General features: G+C 38.2%; 1 protein-coding gene across 3 annotated transcripts in view; it reads left to right on the top strand.

Annotated features, from left to right (window-relative positions):
• The first annotated feature begins 10,155 nt into the window (after positions 1 to 10,155).
• Positions 10,156 to 19,699, top strand: part of dcaf1 (ddb1 and cul4 associated factor 1) — a 39,749-nt gene continuing 30,205 nt past the window's right edge. For all 3 annotated transcript variants that reach the window (XM_084086329.1, XM_084086328.1, XM_084086327.1), the window contains exons 1-6: positions 10,156 to 10,336; positions 11,429 to 11,549; positions 14,586 to 14,662; positions 16,227 to 16,300; positions 17,256 to 17,369; positions 18,063 to 18,200. In XM_084086329.1, coding sequence (XP_083942455.1) covers positions 11,434 to 11,549; positions 14,586 to 14,662; positions 16,227 to 16,300; positions 17,256 to 17,369; positions 18,063 to 18,200 — 519 coding nt within the window. In that variant the 5' untranslated portion in view covers positions 10,156 to 10,336; positions 11,429 to 11,433. The remainder of the gene's footprint in view (positions 10,337 to 11,428; positions 11,550 to 14,585; positions 14,663 to 16,226; positions 16,301 to 17,255; positions 17,370 to 18,062; positions 18,201 to 19,699) is intronic.

Genomic DNA, 19,699 nt, shown 5'->3' with positions numbered 1-19,699 from the left:
AGTACAGTAGGCTACTCAATGCAGTACAGTAGGCTACTCAACGCAGTACAGTAGGCTACTCAACGCAGTACAGTAGGCTACTCAACGCAGTACAGTAGGCTACTCAACGCAGTACAGTAGGCTACTCAACGCAGTACAGTAGGCTACTCAACGCAGTACAGTAGGCTACTCAACGCAGTACAGTAGGCTACTCAACGCAGTACAGTAGGCTACTCAACGCAGTACAGTAGGTTACTCAACGCAGTACAGTAGGCTACTCAACACAGTACAGTAGGCTACTCAATACAGTACAGTAGGCTACTCAATACAGTAGAGTAGGCTACTCAATACAGTACAGTAGGCTACTCAACGCAGTACAGTAGGCTACTCAATACAGTACAGTAGGCTACTCAATACAGTACAGTGGGTACTCAATACAGTACAGTAGGCTACTCAACGCAGTACAGTAGGCTACTCAATACAGTACAGTAGGCTACTCAACGCAGTACAGTAGGCTACTCAATACAGTACAGTGGGTACTCAATACAGTACAGTAGGCTACTCAACGCAGTACAGTAGGCTACTCAACGCAGTACAGTAGGCTACTCAATGCAGTACAGTAGGCTACTCAACGCAGTACAGTAGGCTACTCAATACAGTACAGTGGGTACTCAATGCAGTACAGTAGGCTACTCAACGCAGTACAGTAGGTTACTCAATACAGTACAGTAGGCTACTCAATACAGTACAGTAGGCTACTCAATACAGTAGAGTAGGCTACTCAATACAGTACAGTAGGTTACTCAATACAGTACAGTAGGCTACACAATACAGTACAGTAGGCTACTCAATACAGTAGAGTAGGCTACTCAATACAGTACAGTAGGCTACTCAATACAGTACAGTAGGTTACTCAATACAGTACAGTAGGCTACACAATACAGTACAGTAGGCTACTCAATGCAGTAGAGTAGGCTACTCAATGCAGTACAGTAGGTACTCAATACAGTACAGTAGGCTACTCAGTACAGTACAGTAGGCTACTCAATACAGTACAGTAGGCTACTCAATACAGTACAGTAAGCTACTCAGTACAGTACAGTAGGCTACTCAATACAGTACAGTAGGCTACACAATACAGTACAGTAGGCTACTCAATGCAGTAGAGTAGGCTACTCAATGCAGTACAGTAGGTACTCAATACAGTACAGTAGGCTACTCAGTACAGTACAGTAGGCTACTCAATACTGTACAGTAGGCTACACAATACAGTACAGTAGGCTACTCAATACAGTACAGTAGGTACTCAATACTGTACAGTAGGCTACACAATACAGTACAGTAGGTACTCAATACAGTACAGTAGGCTACTCAATACAGTACAGTAGGCTACTCAATACAGTACAGTAGGCTACTCAACGCAGTACAGTAGGTTACTCAATACAGTACAGTAGGCTACTCAATACAGTACAGTGGGTACTCAATGCAGTACAGTAGGCTACTCAATACAGTACAGTAGGTACTCAATACAGTACAGTAGGCTACTCAGTACAGTACAGTAGGCTACTCAATACTGTACAGTAGGCTACACAATACAGTACAGTAGGCTACTCAATACAGTACAGTAGGTACTCAATACTGTACAGTAGGCTACACAATACAGTACAGTAGGTACTCAATACAGTACAGTAGGCTACTCAGTACAGTACAGTAGGCTACTCAATACTGTACAGTAGGCTACACAATACAGTACAGTAGGCTACTCAATACAGTACAGTAGGTACTCAATACTGTACAGTAGGCTACACAATACAGTACAGTAGGTACTCAATACAGTACAGTAGGCTACTCAGTACAGTACAGTAGGCTACTCAATACTGTACAGTAGGCTACACAATACAGTACAGTAGGCTACACAATACAGTACAGTAGGTACTCAATACAGTACAGTAGGCTACTCAATACAGTACAGTAGGCTACTCAATACAGTACAGTAGGCTACTCAACGCAGTACAGTAGGCTACTCAATACAGTACAGTAGGCTACTCAATACAGTACAGTGGGTACTCAATGCAGTACAGTAGGCTACTCAATACAGTACAGTAGGCTACTCAATACAGTACAGTAGGTACTCAACGCAGTACAGTAGGTTACTCAATACAGTACAGTAGGCTACTCAATACAGTACAGTGGGTACTCAATGCAGTACAGTAGGCTACTCAATACAGTACAGTAGGCTACTCAATACAGTACAGTAGGCTACTCAATACAGTACAGTAAGCTACTCAGTACAGCACAGTAGGCTACTCAGTACAGTACAGTAGGCTACTCAATACAGTACAGTAGGTACTCAATACAGTACAGTAGGTACTCAATACAGTACAGTAGGCTACTCAGTACAGTACAGTAAGCTACTCAATACAGTACAGTAAGCTACTCAGTACAGCACAGTAGGCTACTCAGTACAGTACAGTAGGCTACTCAATACAGTACAGTAGGTACTCAATACAGTACAGTAGGTACTCAATACAGTACAGTAGGCTACTCAGTACAGTACAGTAGGCTACTCAATACAGTACAGTAGGCTACTCAGTACAGTACAGTAGGCTACTCAATACAGTACAGTAGGTACTCAATACAGAAACAGGCAAAATATCAGAGCTGGGTTTGACACTGTCGATCACAACACTCTGGATGGTCCTCAAATGGTTCAGGTCATAGTAAGAAGTGAGAGGTTATTATGTGAGTATAGGAGACCATAAGTCTGTGTGGACATCCTTACAGTTTTTTTCCCATTGCTAACACACAATTTTGGGCGTAATGAAGCGTTTTTGGGCGTTTTTGTTGGGCGTAATGAAGAGCACCCTCATCTTCAGTATGCTTTGCCATAATACTAAAATAGTTCAAATTGTAGAAAATTCTTCAGATTGTTCACATGCACAGAAATATTTGCAGAGACACACACATGCTGTTGAAACATTTATTTTTTTATTTTTCACCAAACAAGTCAGTGCAACATATGACCAGCAGATATATTTACACTGGACTGAACACAAATATGCTCACAACAAACTGTAAACTGAAAAAGATTGAAGTGTTAACAATTAACCATTGAGGTGTTTGGTCAGGTGACACATGTATCGGCCAATCAGCTCATGGAGTGTCATTTTGAATGGCAGTGTTTTGAAATGGCAGACATGTGACTTTATGTCAGACTGTTGTGTCTTATGCAGAGAACTGTGTTCAGTGTGTTTAAAAAGTGCCATTTTGAATTGCAAAATGTGTGTAAAACAGAAAATGTGTTTAGACTTTTGGAGACGCGAGAAGAGGTTTTGCTCTCTGTGTGTCAGTTTAAATAATTGTGCTGTTCATGTCATTTTAGTGTGTCAGCAATTGGAAAAAAAACATAATAAGTTTATTTCATTCTGTTCATCACGGGACAACTGATGGCGGTGGGTGCAGACGACCTTTTCTAAGTGGATTTCCCGGGATTTCCCTTCTAACTTTACTTTTTATTATGAACTGATGACAAACAATTATTTTACATGAAATTTTTGAAAGCGATCAACTTTTACCCCGTGTTATTCGTCAAGACGTATTTTGACTGAACCGTGCATAGTGGGCCTAGTCATGGGGGGGAAAGGAGAAAAGCGCACACAAAGTGAAGTACATTCTTACGCAAAGAATTCTAATGCTGAGAAAAGTAAGAGTGATGGAACGAGTAGCCCCGAGAGTAAGAAAAAAAAAGAGTTTTCCTTGATTGATTTATATAATTTCATAAACGAGAGATCGGACAGAATTGAATCAAAGGTGTCTGAAAATGCTGTGCTCGTCGAAGATCTGCGGGAGAAAGTAGAGACTGCATATACAACGAAGTGGGCGGCTTTCGCATCGAAATGGACGTTCTCAAGCAGAAACATGAAGATTATGAACAGAAAACTGCGATGTTAGAAGAGAGGTTGTCCGATGCGGAGCGTTATGGAAGGAGGTGGAATTTCCGGCTTTACGGGCTTTCGGAGAACAGCAAGGACGACGTCAAGGCCAGAGTCAAGGAGGTGTGTCGTGCGGTCGTTCCAGAACTCAGCACGAGCACAGCTGATGTGGCTCATCGACTGGGCAAGATCAACAGTGAGAGCCAGCGAGACAGGCCCGTGATCAATCGATTCATTTCTCGATCTGAGAAAGATTCTCTGGAGGGCAGCCAAAACCAGCGAGTACTTGAAGACTAACGAGTTGCAATTCAAGGAAGATTTGACGCCCGCGGATCGAGCAGTGAGACAGCAGCGGTGGCCAGAGGTGGAGCGCGCCAGGAAAGCTGGAAAGTCGGCCTACTTTGTGGGAGCGAAGGCGTATGTGGATGGGATCCAGACTCGACCAAAAGATGGAAAAATGGAGATCTGATGAATTTTTTTCTTTTAGAGACCCAAAACAAGCAGCAGAAGAGAGTGAAGGAGTGAAAACAAATTTCTCCCTTGAAGTTCGACAGCTGACAATCTTCATGAAATTTCTGTGTTCAGGTAAAGGGGAAAAATAAGGAATAAATAACTAATTTGTTCAGACTGTTACATGTTATATACTCAGGGAGGAGCTGAACAGTTAAACCAGCTCCACGGACAGTTCCCCCCTCCCTCCAACATCTCATTTTTATAGCCTATATTTTTCCTCTCTTTCTCTTCATACTCATCATCAATACATGAAATATATAGAAAGTTATTTTTTTTTAATAAGTTTTTGTTCATTTTAACATAGAAGGGTTGTCCGGGTATTGTTCTACTTAGTAAACCAGGACTTACAGTTCAAGTTTTTTCTTATGTCTTTTTCTTTAGTTTCTCTTAATGTTAGAGGCATCCGCGATATAAATAAAGAAAGGCTGTATTTTTCTTTTTGAAAGACAAAAGGGCTGATTTTTATTTATTACAAGAAACGCATAGTTCAAAGGCTGATTACAATTTTTGGAAGAGTCAGTGGGGTCAGGACATTTGGTTGAGTCATGGCACAAATACACCAGCAGGGGTCGCTATTCTCAGAGGGCATTTCAGGGGCAAAATTCTTCATAATGAGAGTAATAATAATGGAAGGTGGCTAATAATCATATTAGAGGACTCTCATAAGCAATATATTACTGCTAATATTTATGGTACTAATTGCAAATCTACAAATTTGATTCTACTCCATGAATTAGAAAAACGAATTATTGACCTATCAACCAAATACATGAATGCAAAATGTATTCTTGGAGGTGATTTTAATATAGTCCCAGATAGTAACATAGATAGATGGCCTCCCAAAGGTGTAAAAGATGACAGGAGCAAGATTATCTCTGGGTTATGCAATAACTTCGGTCTTGATGATATATGGCGGAAAATGAACCCCCAGAAACTCATGTATACATGGCAAAATAATGATTTGTCTTTGCAGTCTCGAATAGATTTGTGGTTAATATCAGAGGAGTTGACATCATTGATAGACAACGTTACAATTGATCCTGCACCTTTTACTGACCATAAATCTATTCACATTTTTATCATCACTACTGACAATAGAAAGAACCTGAGCAGAAGTGGATACTGGATATTAAACAATTATTTATTATTAAATGATGAATTTAAATGTGAAGTCTTAAAAATAATTGATAAATACTATAAACAGGGTGTAATTACTAACCAATATGGGCTGCAGTGGGATTTTATGAAATATAAAGTGAGGAGTTTAGCCATTAAAATGAGTAAAACAATTGCCAAAAATAAACGGGCCAAAATGCAAGCCATCATCAAGAGTTTGAGGTGCCCTGTGTGATAGAACAGATCTAACAGAGGAACAAGCTCAACATCTCATAACATTACAAGATAATTTAAATAAACATTATGAGGAAAAGGCAAAATCTGCTTTCATACGTTCCAGAAGAAAGTGGCTTGAACATGGTGAAAAAAACACTTTTATTCTTTGGAAAAAAGAAATGGTGAAAGATTATCAATGAATAAATTATGTATAAATAATTCTGTCACAGATGATTTATCTACAATTTCAAAACATACAGCAGAATTTTATAAAACTTTGTATTCTAGCTCTAATATACAGTACTCCTTAAACGTACAGTATGTAATTTTTTTCTCCACTAGGGGTCGCTAACCTCTTTACAATAACAAAGGCGTAGTTTGATGACGCAACATTTGCTAAGAATTATGGATCTTGTCGTCAACGTCAAGCCGACCGATCTAATCATGTTTATGGATGACTGAATACATCGATGCTTTTATCATGACTGTGATATGAAGCAGTTCGGGATTGCTAAGAGACAGCTATCAGCTCCACACGCGACGCGATCCCGCGGATATAAAAGGAATATGGACATTTCATTCTACCGAACTACACGCAGAATTACTACTCACAGGTCAGTTTATTAGACAAATTAAACTTGTGAGGTAACGCAGCGCTGTTTCACCTGGTCTAACATTACACTAGCACACTAAACTGCATTTGAATGTGTTGAAATGTTAGTCTGTCTGTATGAGACTAGCAGTAAGCTAGATCTACATTAGAATAACATACAGATCATATTCTAACATTTTATCATTGTTGAATAACATTGATTAGTTTTATGTAAATGTGCTCACCTGTTTAATAAAGTACATGTAGGAGCGGTCGAAGTCTCGGACGTGGAGCTCTCGTTTATATACTGTCTATGGGAGCTCTCGGCATCTCGAAAACACCGCGCTGATATTGATTCTCCTTTTAGTTCTCCTTTTTTATCCAAAGTCTGCTTGCCATGGTCCATAATGTTTGAACGAAACAACAACAGCGTGCAAATAGACATTGCGAACTACACAGTTTATCCGCGTCTGTCGCCTTGGTTACTATCAGACGGCTCTGGATCATAGCTCTGGTTGCCATGGCAGCACGAGCGGAAACCAGGGACAACGCGGATATGACGCCACTGACTGCGACAAAACGGAAATAAAGAAACGTGTCTTCGAATTAAATTACAAATTTCTCCTGGTTTGAAAGTTGTTGGAGACAGTCGGGATAATGTAAGTACACAACAAAAAAAATATATAACATAGATATAGTGATTTTTGCTATTTTTAAAGCAAAAAAAGTTACATATTGTGCCTTTAATGGAGTCCTTTTTAGGAAAATTGGATAATACTAGTACTTTTGTTAATGGCAGCATTTGTGAGAAAGAGCTTATAGTATTACAGACATTATCGACAATATTAAGAAACTCAAGGACAACAAATCTCCTGGAAATGATGGGCTTACGAAAGAATTTTTCAAAACTTTCAGAGATGAACTTTCCCCGTTTATTTTAGCTATGTTTAATGAATCTATAAATGATGGAATCTTACCTCCATCTCTCAGGGGTAATTACCAAAGGCTAATATCTCTTATCTCTAGATGGGTGGAGACCCATAACTTTATTGAACACTGATGCCAAACTCTTTTCTCTTATTTTTGCTGGCAGGCTGAACTTAGGGTCGGACTCATTAATGATCGGTCTCAGTCCGGCTTCATGAACGGGAGGCATATCTGTAATAATATCCGTCTTATTCTTGATTTTATTGATTATATTCACCTTCTCAATTTTGGGAATGAATTCAAATTATGTCCGCTAGCTGATGACACAACAGTATTTTTAAAAAATGGTTAGCAAAGCAATTCGTACCATAAATAATTTCTCTAAAGTATCTGGTCTCAACCTTAATATAAGCAAATGTGGGATTTTTCCACTTAGGAATGTTAACCTGGAAGAAACTGATGGAATCCCTGTCGAGGAGGTCGTCACATATCTTGGTGTAAAACTTTGCAAAGATGAATCATATCGTGCTTCTCTTAACTTTAATCCGATTATCAACAGCACAAAAAGAAAGTTTGACTCTTGGTTGCAGAGAGATTTATCCATTTATGGTCGTGTCTTATTGTCTAAATCTGAAGGTTTGTCCAGATCTGCGTATCTCCCAAGCTCTGTTTACCCAAGACATTTACCCAAGAGTTTGACAAGTTGTTATTTGATTTTGTTTGGGAAAAAAACCCTCATTATTTAAAGAAAAATATATTATGCAATCCATATGATCAGGGTGGTTTAAATGTTGTGGATTTTACAACCTTGAACAGCACTTTTAAAATAAATTGGCTAAAATGTTTTATTAAAAAGAATTGCTCTATGTGGAATATTTTCCCTAACCATTTAATTAATCAACTTGGTGGTATAAATTTTTCCTGATGCAGTTTTGATATCAACAAAATACCTCTTTGTTTATCTAATTTTCACAAGCAAGTCTTTCTGACGTGGTGTTTGGCTTTTAAACATAACTTCTCTCCTCACTGCTTTTTTACATGGAATAATAAGTATATTACACACCGAAGAAAAACATTATTTTTAAAACATTGGTTTGAGTCTGACATATTATTAGTTAGTCAGTTGTTGAATTCTGATGGTCAGTGTTTGAGTATTACTGAACTATGTCTGAAACTTAAGTGTCATATTTCAGTTAAAGAATATTGTACTGTCATGAATTCTGTTTCTGCCAAAATTTTATCTCTATTCAGAAATCAGGACTCTAGGGGGAACACTGCAAGTAAAGTCTCCAAACATTTGTTTTTAGATAAACTTGATTTAATTAATGATAAATGCAGTAACCAATTGATTAATCTCTTTTTGTCAGTATCTCTTCTCCTCCATCTAAATGTGTTTGGGTTCATATGTTTCCCTCATTTGAGTTTGGGGAGTTCTTAGTCGGTATTGTGTACCAAATAAAACCAAAGAAGTGTCTTTTAAAATTGCTCACAGAATATATCCTGTGAAAGACACATTAGAGCGTTTTCATCTGGATATTGATTATAACGGCTGTTTGTGTAATAGTGAAAGAGAGTCTATTGTGCTCTTATTTTCTGAATGTCCCTATTCTTCAATCTTTTGGTATGAGATGTCTCAATTTCTAAGTGTTAAAATTAACTGCAATCTAGTCTTAAATTTGTCGTCTGTCTTGCTTCATACGAATGAATTTGACTTTTCTAAAAGAAAAATGTATGTTATCGATTTGTTTCTATTATTAGGAAAATTTCATATTCATCAAACTAAATGGAGTAACTCAAAACCCAACTTTGCTCATTTTAAAGCAGCCTTTAAAATTTATTTTGAATCTGTAAAGTTTTTAAAAAATCAAAAAGCCCAAAGATCTGTATTCGCTGCTAAATGAATTTAATATATGTTTGTGATGCCCTTTATCTTTTGTTTGTTTCTTTTCTTTTTTCAAATTATTGTTGTTTCAAGTTATACTTACCAAATGTGAAAATGTGTATAAGAATTGTGTCAAGAACTTGATATCAAACTCTGTAATTTTGAAAATTCAATAAAAAAAGAAAAAAAAAGAAAAAAGAAACATCACGGGACAACTGAAAGATGATCTGCTCTTCAGCGCCTCCTGGTGTGTGTGAGGAGTGATGACAGTAATAACACACTGATTGCTCTCTCGCGCCCCCTGTGGACACAGCGGGAACTACAGGCGACTGACAGGAACTACTCTGAAGCTGTGATTAATATAATGCAAAACAAAGGAATTAAAAATGTGCCTAACGAGCATCGTTACTGTCAGAATAATAAAGAAATACATATTTTTACAGATACACTTTATAATCAGAGATATGCTGCATAACAACTTATTACAATCAAAAAACAAATGGAGCAATGTCTTGGGAGCTAGTTGGATAGATATTATGCAGTATCTTAAAACGCTGTATTTGTCATGTACTTTTACAGTGCATATCGCCACAAATTGTTCCAGTAAAAGAGGATGTGGAAACTATATCATGTAGGAATTACTTCACATGTTTATTATTAATTTTCTTTTCTTTTTTCTTTATCAAGAGAGTTCAAACTCTCTTCTTTTTTATTCACTTTTTTATTATATACTTGAAGAAATAAAAAACATGAACAATAATCATTACTGTCATAACATAATACAGTCCAAACGCTCTTCTTTCTTTTTTTTCTTTTTTTCTTTCTTTTTTATTTATTAAATGCCAATCACATTACAAATAATAAATATGCCAATAGTCCAACACATAGTATAAAAAATTGAACAAATATAGACAACAAATAGTAAAGTCCAAACTCTCTTCCCTACTGGCAGAAAGCGTGCGTCTGACGTCATCGACGTCTCCCTGTCGTCGCCGGGTGATGACGCGTTTAGCGATCGCCATCATAAAGTTGCAGCACATTGCTAAAGGCAGACACGAGTGACATGAGCTCTTAAGCGACACTATTCATGTGTTTATAACAGTCCGTGTCGCGTGTGTCGTGTTCGCGAGGTGATTCCGTTAGCGAGTCTGAGGCGGTGTGTGTGCGCGCGCGCTGAAGGTGAGTCCTCGCGCGCCAAAACACGTTATAAACACTGTTTACCTCAGTGTTGTGTTCAGTTCACATGTCAGATCAGTGTGTGTGGATATGCGCGTGCTCGCTCTGTAAACACTATATATTTATATACTGTTCATGTTTATACACTGGATAAATGAACTAGCGTGTGTTTCTTTAGCGAATGAGCTGGTAATGTAATGTAAAGAGGCTTTCAGTTCATATTAGCAGGTGTTTCTGCTGGATTCAAGTTCAACTCACACACACACACACACACACACACACACACACGTGATGAATACATGTGTTGATATTTTCATCTATTGGTTTATTAAGCTTTATCACAGGCACAGCGATATTAGTGGCAACCCTGACTCAGAAACTCTTGATTAATCATTATAATTCTGATTTCTCATCAGTTGTTCTGTTATATTCAGCATGTCATGTTGGCCTTGATGACCTTACTGTTGATTTAGTCTTTTATTCTTCTTCAAGTTTTACTCATATACAGTCAGACTAACATTTATTCACCTTCAACATTTCTCACAGTTTATTCGCTATAGTTTAGAGAATATTGATAAATATGAGCAGAACTCAGTTGATATTTGCCTGGTTTTGTCTGTCCTTCTGTTAGACTGTCTCACACATGAATTATGTTGAATATCTGTCAGCTGTTAAATTTAACTACACAATTAGATAATACCAGTTTAGCTCAACCAATCACCAAGCAATGCTTCATTGTGTTCAGTCTGTGTGTAAAAAGAGCATTAGCAATTAAAGAAAACACACTTCAGCAAAACATGATCAGCTCAAAGTGTCCGAATCAGTTTTGCTCCCACATTTTTATAATTTTTTCTTGTAGTCACTGTATTTTTGGGTGTAATATGTCACAGTTCACTTTATTCTGCTCTCCTCACTTAAATAAATTAACTCCTGATCACACTAGTAAACAAATATCAAATTATATCTGGCGTCTGAATAACTGAATAACTTGTTTTGACTGTATGTTTATTTATGGATTAATGTTTTGGGAGCTGTGGTGGAGAATGACATGAACATCAGGTGTGGTTCACTGAGGTGTGTGTGTGTGTGTGTCAGGGCTGATGGCGTCTGGAGATGGAGGAGGTGTGGACTCTAAAGCGGAGCTCAGTGCGTTACTGGAGCAGTGGGAGAGAGAACAGCAAGCGGGATCCAGCGAGCTCCTCAACATACTGACCAAGTGAGAAACACCCGAGACACACAACTAGAGACCGTTCTAGATGAACCCGCAGAGTCCACAACACAACTATAGCCTTTATATATAATAAATATATTTTTATTTTTATTTTTTCTAAGAATTGCGATTCGATAATGCATTTTTTTAACACTAGACTATGGGGAAAAGTTAAATCATACACTTACACAGACTACATGATGTATAAGATGAGTCATATTTGAGTAGATGAGTTTTATTTCAGAAGCGTCGTACAGGACTACATTCTCCTGAACAAATAACAAATACAAATACATTTTTAGTCACCTGTCGCCACCTAGTGGTGAAACTGTAATCGATAAATGCGTTATTTTAAGCACCAAGTTTCTATCAAAAGCTGATTTTCATCGCTATCGTAGACATCAGTGCTCATATTTGAACTTTAAACTTTTATCCAAGTAATTCTATGATAATTTGAACTATTGCATCACAGAAATAATGATCCTATGAGGTTGAAAAGACGCTGTTTCATGACGACTCTCTCCGGGTCAGCGCCAGCACAGATCTGAATGTTGCGATATGATTTTGTCAGGTGTAATAGACAGACGGATTGAAAGATCGTGTGTGTGTTTGAATGGAGATCACAGTCTTTTAAAGATCGTGCAGCTCTACGGTCTCCTCTCTCTCAGCATGAGCAGCTCGAGGGCTTTCAGTGCTTCAGTCTCACGACTCCTCCACGCGCACACTTCACGATATTACTCAACACTCATAGACAACGACACACTTCATCCTCTGTTGGAACGAAAGTGAATAACTTCTGTCAACTTCGTCTACAAGCAAGGACAAAAATAAAGCAATTTAATTTGATTATCGATTCTGGAACAAAAAAATAGATTTTAGAATCGTAAAAAAAGAATTGCGATAATTTTTCTCCCAGCCCTAGTGTTTTCCCAGCCCTAGTGTTTTCCCAGCCCTAGTGTTTTCCCAGCCCTAGTGTTTTCCCAGCCCTAGTGTTTTCCCAGCCTAGTGTTTTCCCAGCCCTAGTGTGTTCCCAGCTGATGAGCGATAAACACATTGACAGCCAGTCAGAATCCATCCTGCTTTAAAGAGCTGAATAATAAACCGAACGAGATCATCCGCTAGTATAGTTATAGTTATGGTTCTTGCACATTATCATCCCCTGACCAGCAGCAGAAGATCAGCAGACGTGCTTCTGTTTCACACTGAAATCATCATACAATCCTTTTATTCCCTTATAAAACAAGATTTGATCAAGTGTTGGCCAGAGGTTGTGGAGCTGCACGATTCTGAATAAAGTGAGAATCACAGTTTATTTAGTTTAAAATAAAGATCATGATTCTGAACAGACAACTAAACAAAATGACATGTAATTTACTAGAGACAAAATGTTCATTGCTGCGTCTATTTAAAATTTAAATGAATGAATGATTCAATGACTCACTTATAAAGACTCGTTTCATTACTGGATGATTCAGTGTTTCTGAATGAATCTCTTGAGTGAATGATTCAATGACTCACTCATAAAGACTTCACTTGTTTCATTACTGGATGATTCAGTGTTTCTGAATGAATCTCTTGAATGAATGATTCAATGACAAACTCATATTTGACCAGTCTCCTGCCGCCACCTACTGGTGTAACGATGTAATCACTACAATCTTTATTTGAAGCCTCAAGTTACTCTTAAAAGCTGATTTGCTCTATTGTGATCTCTACTGTAGACATCAGTGTTTATATCTGAACTATAATCTTTTCTCCAGCACTCCTGTGATAATCTGAGTGAGTGTAAGACAGAAATAATGATGCTGTGATGTTGAAAAGACTGTTAGTGAAGCTGTTTCACATCTCTTCATGACGACGGCTCTCTCTGGGTCAGAACATCTGAGTGTTCCTGTGTTATAAACTAAGATGTAACCGAGTTCTAAGTACATTAAAGTAGCAATGTTTGTTATTCGGGTGGTTTACAATGTTTATGTATTCTTTCTTTTTGTAAGTGTGTTAGAATTATTTTTACAGTATTGTTTTGTTACCAGTTATTTAAAGACACTTGTGACGGCACTTTATTGCTCTCTTTTAGACTCTTTATGTAGAAGCACAAGTGAAATTACAGAAATAGCAAGTGTTAAAACAGTTTGTTGAGTTCAGTGCTGTTATAATAGTCAAAAACAGAAATAAAACTAATATCATTCCTGTATATCGTTTATCATGGAACATAAACATGCAAATAATCAGAATCGGTTATAAATAAAACAAAAACAATATCGGCCGATCATTAAACAGAACAAACAGATTAAAGATGTGTCTAAGTAGGTTTGTAAACTGTATTTAAGTAAATGTATCTAATTAAAGGTATATTCACCCAGACATTTCTTTTTATAAATAAATAAATTTGCATTTGCTCACACTCATGTCGTCCCAAACCCGTAAGACTTTTGTATTTAAACAAATATATTTAAATTTTGTTAAATTACAAATGCAATGAAATTTAACATCAAAATATAACGTCTAACCTTAAAATGTACGTTGCAATGTAAATACTTTGGTCAGATCAAGAATAATTTCTGCAGTTTTATATGATTTATGTGAAAGCATGAAGAGCCGTCTCTGTCCGTGTTCATCTGGCCGAGGCTGATGGGGGATGCAGAGAGTGTCGGTGATATGAAATGTAATACTTTAGAGAGTCGTTAGTACAGAAATCGACACCATTGACGATGTAATTCGTAGCTAATAATTAATGATGTTGTTAGAGTAGCTTCCCCAACACTGATCACTGATGGACTGGGACATGTCTCGTAATGTGCAGCTTTCCCCAAACTCACTAATATTCAGCCGGAAGTGACGTGTTCACACAGATGCTGGGAAGAGTAGGGATTTCTTCTTGGTCATGTCAAGTAAACTAATGAATGTAAATGCATTTTAACGAATTATCTTTAAATGTTCAATAACTAATCGATTAAGAGCAAAAACATAATGTGTTCCTGAATGCCACTCCAGTGTTAATGTGTTCATATATCAGAGCTAATCCTCATGTGGATCTTCCAGGATCTCGGATCTGGTGGAGCGGGAGACGGAGGAGTATCATAAAGCCGATCCGGACCCGTTCGATGACCGTCATCCAGGTGATCCCGCACTCACGCATCATCAGGGCTCCACATTAGGCCTCCTCATGCGCTCGACCGGGATTTTTAGTGTTTGCGTTGTGAATATAATTTATTCTGAAGCAATATTCTCATCAGTGTTCAGTCAGCTTTGATATATTTAAAGCTGCATATTGTAATATCTGCACTGTTAAAGCCCCCCCCCCCCCGATCATCTTTCATTTAAAATTCCTAAATTTGATCAATAAACTCAGTTATTTAGAATAAAGCTTTATATCGCTGAAACAGAGCAAAAGCAGCCAATAACTAAAATGTTAGTGACTTCATTTGAACTGTTGAATGAAATGAGTTCCACATTTTCACTCGTCGTGTGAGATCGCTAAACACACGTTAAACATAAAAACTCCACATTTTGTATTTTTATAGGCTGTATGTTGTTAACTGAGTTTGTTTTGTGATGTTTAGATGTTTAGATGACTCCTCGAGAGGCTGAGAGCCTCAACACTGATACAGTAATACATTAATCATCCACTGTCGATCGCAACTCACAATACATGCAATAAAGTCAGAAGCATTCCCTCGCTTTACTGATTCCATGGTTATATTTACTTATTGGCGTGTTAATCCGGCTAGTTGATCAGTCGGGCAGGGAAAGCTCTTCAGAAGCTCCACTGGTCCCGGACGAGCGCTAAAGTCGAGCCCTGCTTTCATCATCAGTGTCTGGTGGAACATTATAGACCCCTTTTGCGCGGATGTCACAGTCGCGTCACGGCACTAGCTGGAGGCGGCCAATACAAACCAGCACAGATTCGGCTACATAATAAGGAGCTTAAATTACTATTATTATTATTAAATGTCATCTTGTTGTGTTGTTGGGTTCTAGAATCGACGGAGTACAGGCTCCAACTTTACATTTTATCGCATAATGTTTTGTGATTATTTGTGAATCATCTATGATTGTTGTTTTGATTGATTGTGACTAGACTTTTTGAAGAACCTGGTAGGAAAGGGTAATCAAATACATAGTTAAAAAATGAATATTCTGTATCTGGAATTTTTATGTCAAGAAAATATTCACATCATTAAAATTGCACCGTAATGTCACTCTTTATTGTCGTCTTCTGTCTGGCCGTGGCAATCTAGGCAGAACTGCGGATCGTAGGCTACCACACAAGTCTTGTCATTTACTACAGTTCTAGGCGTCTAAAGATGTATATGCCCTCAGTTTCTCTATCGGGTCGGTGTAGAGCAGGCTTCTCAACCGGAGGAAGCGTTGACGTTAATCCTGTCAGATCGTCCATCCATTAACTGAGTGTACGGGTCGGCCAGTCTGGGATGTCTGTTAAAATTAACTTTTGCAAATAACAGTCGCGGCCCTGGACAGTGAGTGACCTTGACCATTAAGATGAAATTGGATTTTCTCCAGTCATTGTTAAAAAACAAACTAACAAAACTGGCAAACTAGCGTTCGTGAAGCGGCCAGAGGGAGCGTTCTGCCTCAGCTAAGCCCCGCCCACACACACACGTCACCATGTTTACCAGCTGAAAAAGGGTCTATAATATTGACTTCTTGTTTTGCTCTAAGGACGGGCAGATCCAGAGTGCATGCTGGGACACCTGTTGAAAATCCTGTTCAAGAACGATGATTTCATGAATGCGGTAAGATTGGATGCATTAGTTTAATTAATATTGTTAATAAAATTTAGTTTAAAAATGATATTGCCACTGATTGCAAGTGCTGGCTTGTCTAGCCCAATGATACATGCCTATTAACTGGGTGTGGTGACGATATCAAGTGTTAATCAATAGAGATTTTGCTGTATGGTTTATATCGCTTTTCCCCATTAAAATGTAAATATGCACTCACACAGACAACAGACAAAAGATGTAACTGATATAACGAATAAACTATATCTAATGAACAGCCCATAGGGGTGTAAAGCAAAAGTTCAAAGACCAAATAGTCTAAATGATAAAGGAGAGATGTTTAGAGTCCACATGTCCCTCTAGCGCCCCCTACTGACGGGGCCTCGCCGGCTCATGTTCATACGCTGCTTCATCTGTGGGTGAACGTTTCTGCAAGTAAATTTAATATATTTAGTTTGAGTAATATTGTAACACTGGCATTTTGACAATTCTGTGCGTATTTGACCGTTGAAGGGCAGTGAGTCACAGAAGAGGACATTTTAATAACCCTTTAATGTCCAGCACATCAGCCTTTATTAAGTCACTCACTCTGTCAATAACTGCAGTCGTACCAGCAGATATAGTTACTCATGATCAACACTTCATATCGTCAGACCGTGCTGCTGTACGCATATATCCTGATGTAATACATCTTTAGACCCCTGTAAAGGAGCCTGGCAGTCACTCAGTGTTAACCCAGAAGTGGGACAATAAAAGTGTCTAAATTTTTTTCAAAGTTTCAATCCAAATACAAATTTATTTGTTTCAGATTTCTTAATTATTTTTTGAAAGCTTAAACCATTTAAACTAAGTTGTTACACATTTCACATTTTGGGTTGGAAATAATTTCGGTGGAAACGCGGCTTATGTTCTTAGCAGTAAAAAAGGGCATGTGTTTGTGTTCTGATGTTGAGTGTTGCTTCTCCAGCTGGTGAACACGTACGTGATGAGCAGTCGTGAGGGCTCTGTGAACACAGCGGCCTGCAGACTCCTGCTGAACATCATGCCTGGCCTCGAGACCGCCGTGGTCTTCCAGGAGAAGGTACTGTGAGCCGCACACGGCCCTGATCACCTGATCACGCGTTCACACCGGTCGGATAGCTATCGCATTTATCATTTTACACCTGATCACATAAATGTGTTTTCGCAAAACGGATATAAATCCAGGGATGTAGATGCAGATTTAATGGACTTCACATCACTGAGAGCAACCGATATGAGCTGCGTTTTATTGATCATCAGCTAATTTCAAAATCAAAGACCACAATAGGAGACAGCGGATGTAATGTACATCTCGTTTCTTTACTTTTAATGAATATTGTGAATGTTAAGCGTCTGCGACTGATGTTCTCTTTGATTTGCGATAGTTTGCGTGTTGGTTTGATGAATAGATCCCTCATCTGTGGTGCCATATCTGGCCATAACATGACATAGCCTATAACATGCTCTCACATGTTTATTTTTAGCATTGTTGGGAGGAGGAAAGTTTACATATGTGGTTTCGACAGCCAGATGCGTTTACACTTGTCCAGTTTCGTCTGGCCTCCTCCTGAAGTGGTTTGAGTGATCGGATTCAAATCATCTCGAATGTGTTTCGGAGGGCATTTACACCTGGTCTATTCACGATCGGATAGCCATCCAATCACAGAACACGCATGAAGTGGCCAGGTGTAAACAGCCCTGCCGCTTCTGCTTCCTCGCGTCTCAAGTGCGTGTGTGTGTGTGTGTGTGACAGGAGGGTATTGTGGAGCGCTTGTTTAAATGGGCCCAGGAGGCGGATCAGCCGCTCAGGATCTACGCCACAGGCCTGCTAGCCGGAGCCATGGAGAACCAGGACATCGCCGCTAACTATCGCGAGGAGAACTCTGTGCTGGTGAGGCCACGGATAATACCATCATAACATGTTTAATTTATATAGCGGCTTTCCCAAGCTCAACGATGCTTCACAATAACAGTAAAGAACAGTCTATTCATACATAATAAATGGACAATAGACGTTTGCCCAGTTCGAGAAGTGAGCGGTTGCAGTCGCATCTAATGCAAACAGAAACACCTGTGCTAGTGAGTCAGTACTTCATTCTCCATGTCTAAACACTGAATCTCACACACTGCCGTTCAAAGGTTTAGGATCGGTGAGATTTTTAATGTTTTTAACAGAAGTCTCTTCTGCTCACCAAGACTGCATTTATTTGACTAAAAATACAAAACAGTAATATTGTTAAATATTATTCTAATGTAAATCAGCTGTTTTCTATGTGAATATACAGTAAAGTGTAATTTATTCCTGTGATCAAAGCTGAATTTTCACATCATTACTCCAGTCTTCAGTGTACAATTTATTTTTTTATTTTTTTCGGGATTCTTTTCTGAAGAGAAAGTCCCCCCCCCCCCCCCCCCCCGCCAAAAAACAATTCTTACTGACCCCAAACTTGAGAATGATAGTTTAATGTTACAAAAGATTCTAGTTCAGATAAATGCTGTTCTTTTGAACTTTCTATTTATCAAAGAATCCTGATTTTTTTTTTTTTTTTTTTTTTTTTTTTTTTTTTTTACGTAGCTGTTTTCAACACTTATAGTAATAATGAATGTTTATTCTTGATCATCAAATCATCATATTAAGCCCTATTCGCACGGGATTAGTATTACCCCTGGACCTCTGTAATTAAGAAATTACCCCCTGACGTCTGTGTTTTTGGTGGCTCATTCACACGGGCAAATAAATGTTCGTAATTCCCTCGAGTTTACGGACTTTACAGCGCGCGCCCGCCCATTCACACTTCACTAGCTGAACATGCTGAAACGAAGATCGCGCTGCAGTATTGCAATTCAAAAAAAGAACTTATTTAAAACCAATTTATTAGAGAAATATATTATATATATATTATAGAATATCATATTATTGTATAAATATATATCTTCTTTTATTCTTTGTCCATATTTACAACAAGCCTGCCTGAAGAAGGTATTATAAATACCGAAACGTCGCGATAGGCTTGTTTTTCTATTCATTTTATTTGGTTTATTTCATTTTATATCATTTTTACTCTTTCACACTTTGATTTCTTGAGATACTTACAGGATGGACGTCTTTAGAGGCCGTGTGAGACAAAGAAATGCTCCACGATACAGAAGTTACACTACCACAAAAAGCGTCCAAACTTTCCAAAAGAGCTTCCATGTTGCGCCAAAATACTTAATTTGACGTTTCCATGACAACGGTCCGAGTTGAGATTCCGGATCACGTCCGTAGTAGTAGTTTGTTTTCTCTTTTGCAGCACTTCATAGTTTTTATTGGAGAAAAACTATAATCGGATTGGAGTAGAGCATATCGAGAGATTTTATTGTTAATATAGTTTTAATACAGACGTAAAA

This window comes from Abramis brama (assembly GCF_963993115.1).
Source record: "Abramis brama genome assembly, chromosome: 16".
Classification (NCBI taxonomy): domain Eukaryota; kingdom Metazoa; phylum Chordata; class Actinopteri; order Cypriniformes; family Leuciscidae; genus Abramis; species Abramis brama.
The sequence above is the reverse complement of the archived record's forward strand: the minus strand, read 5'-3'. Positions and strand labels throughout refer to the sequence as shown.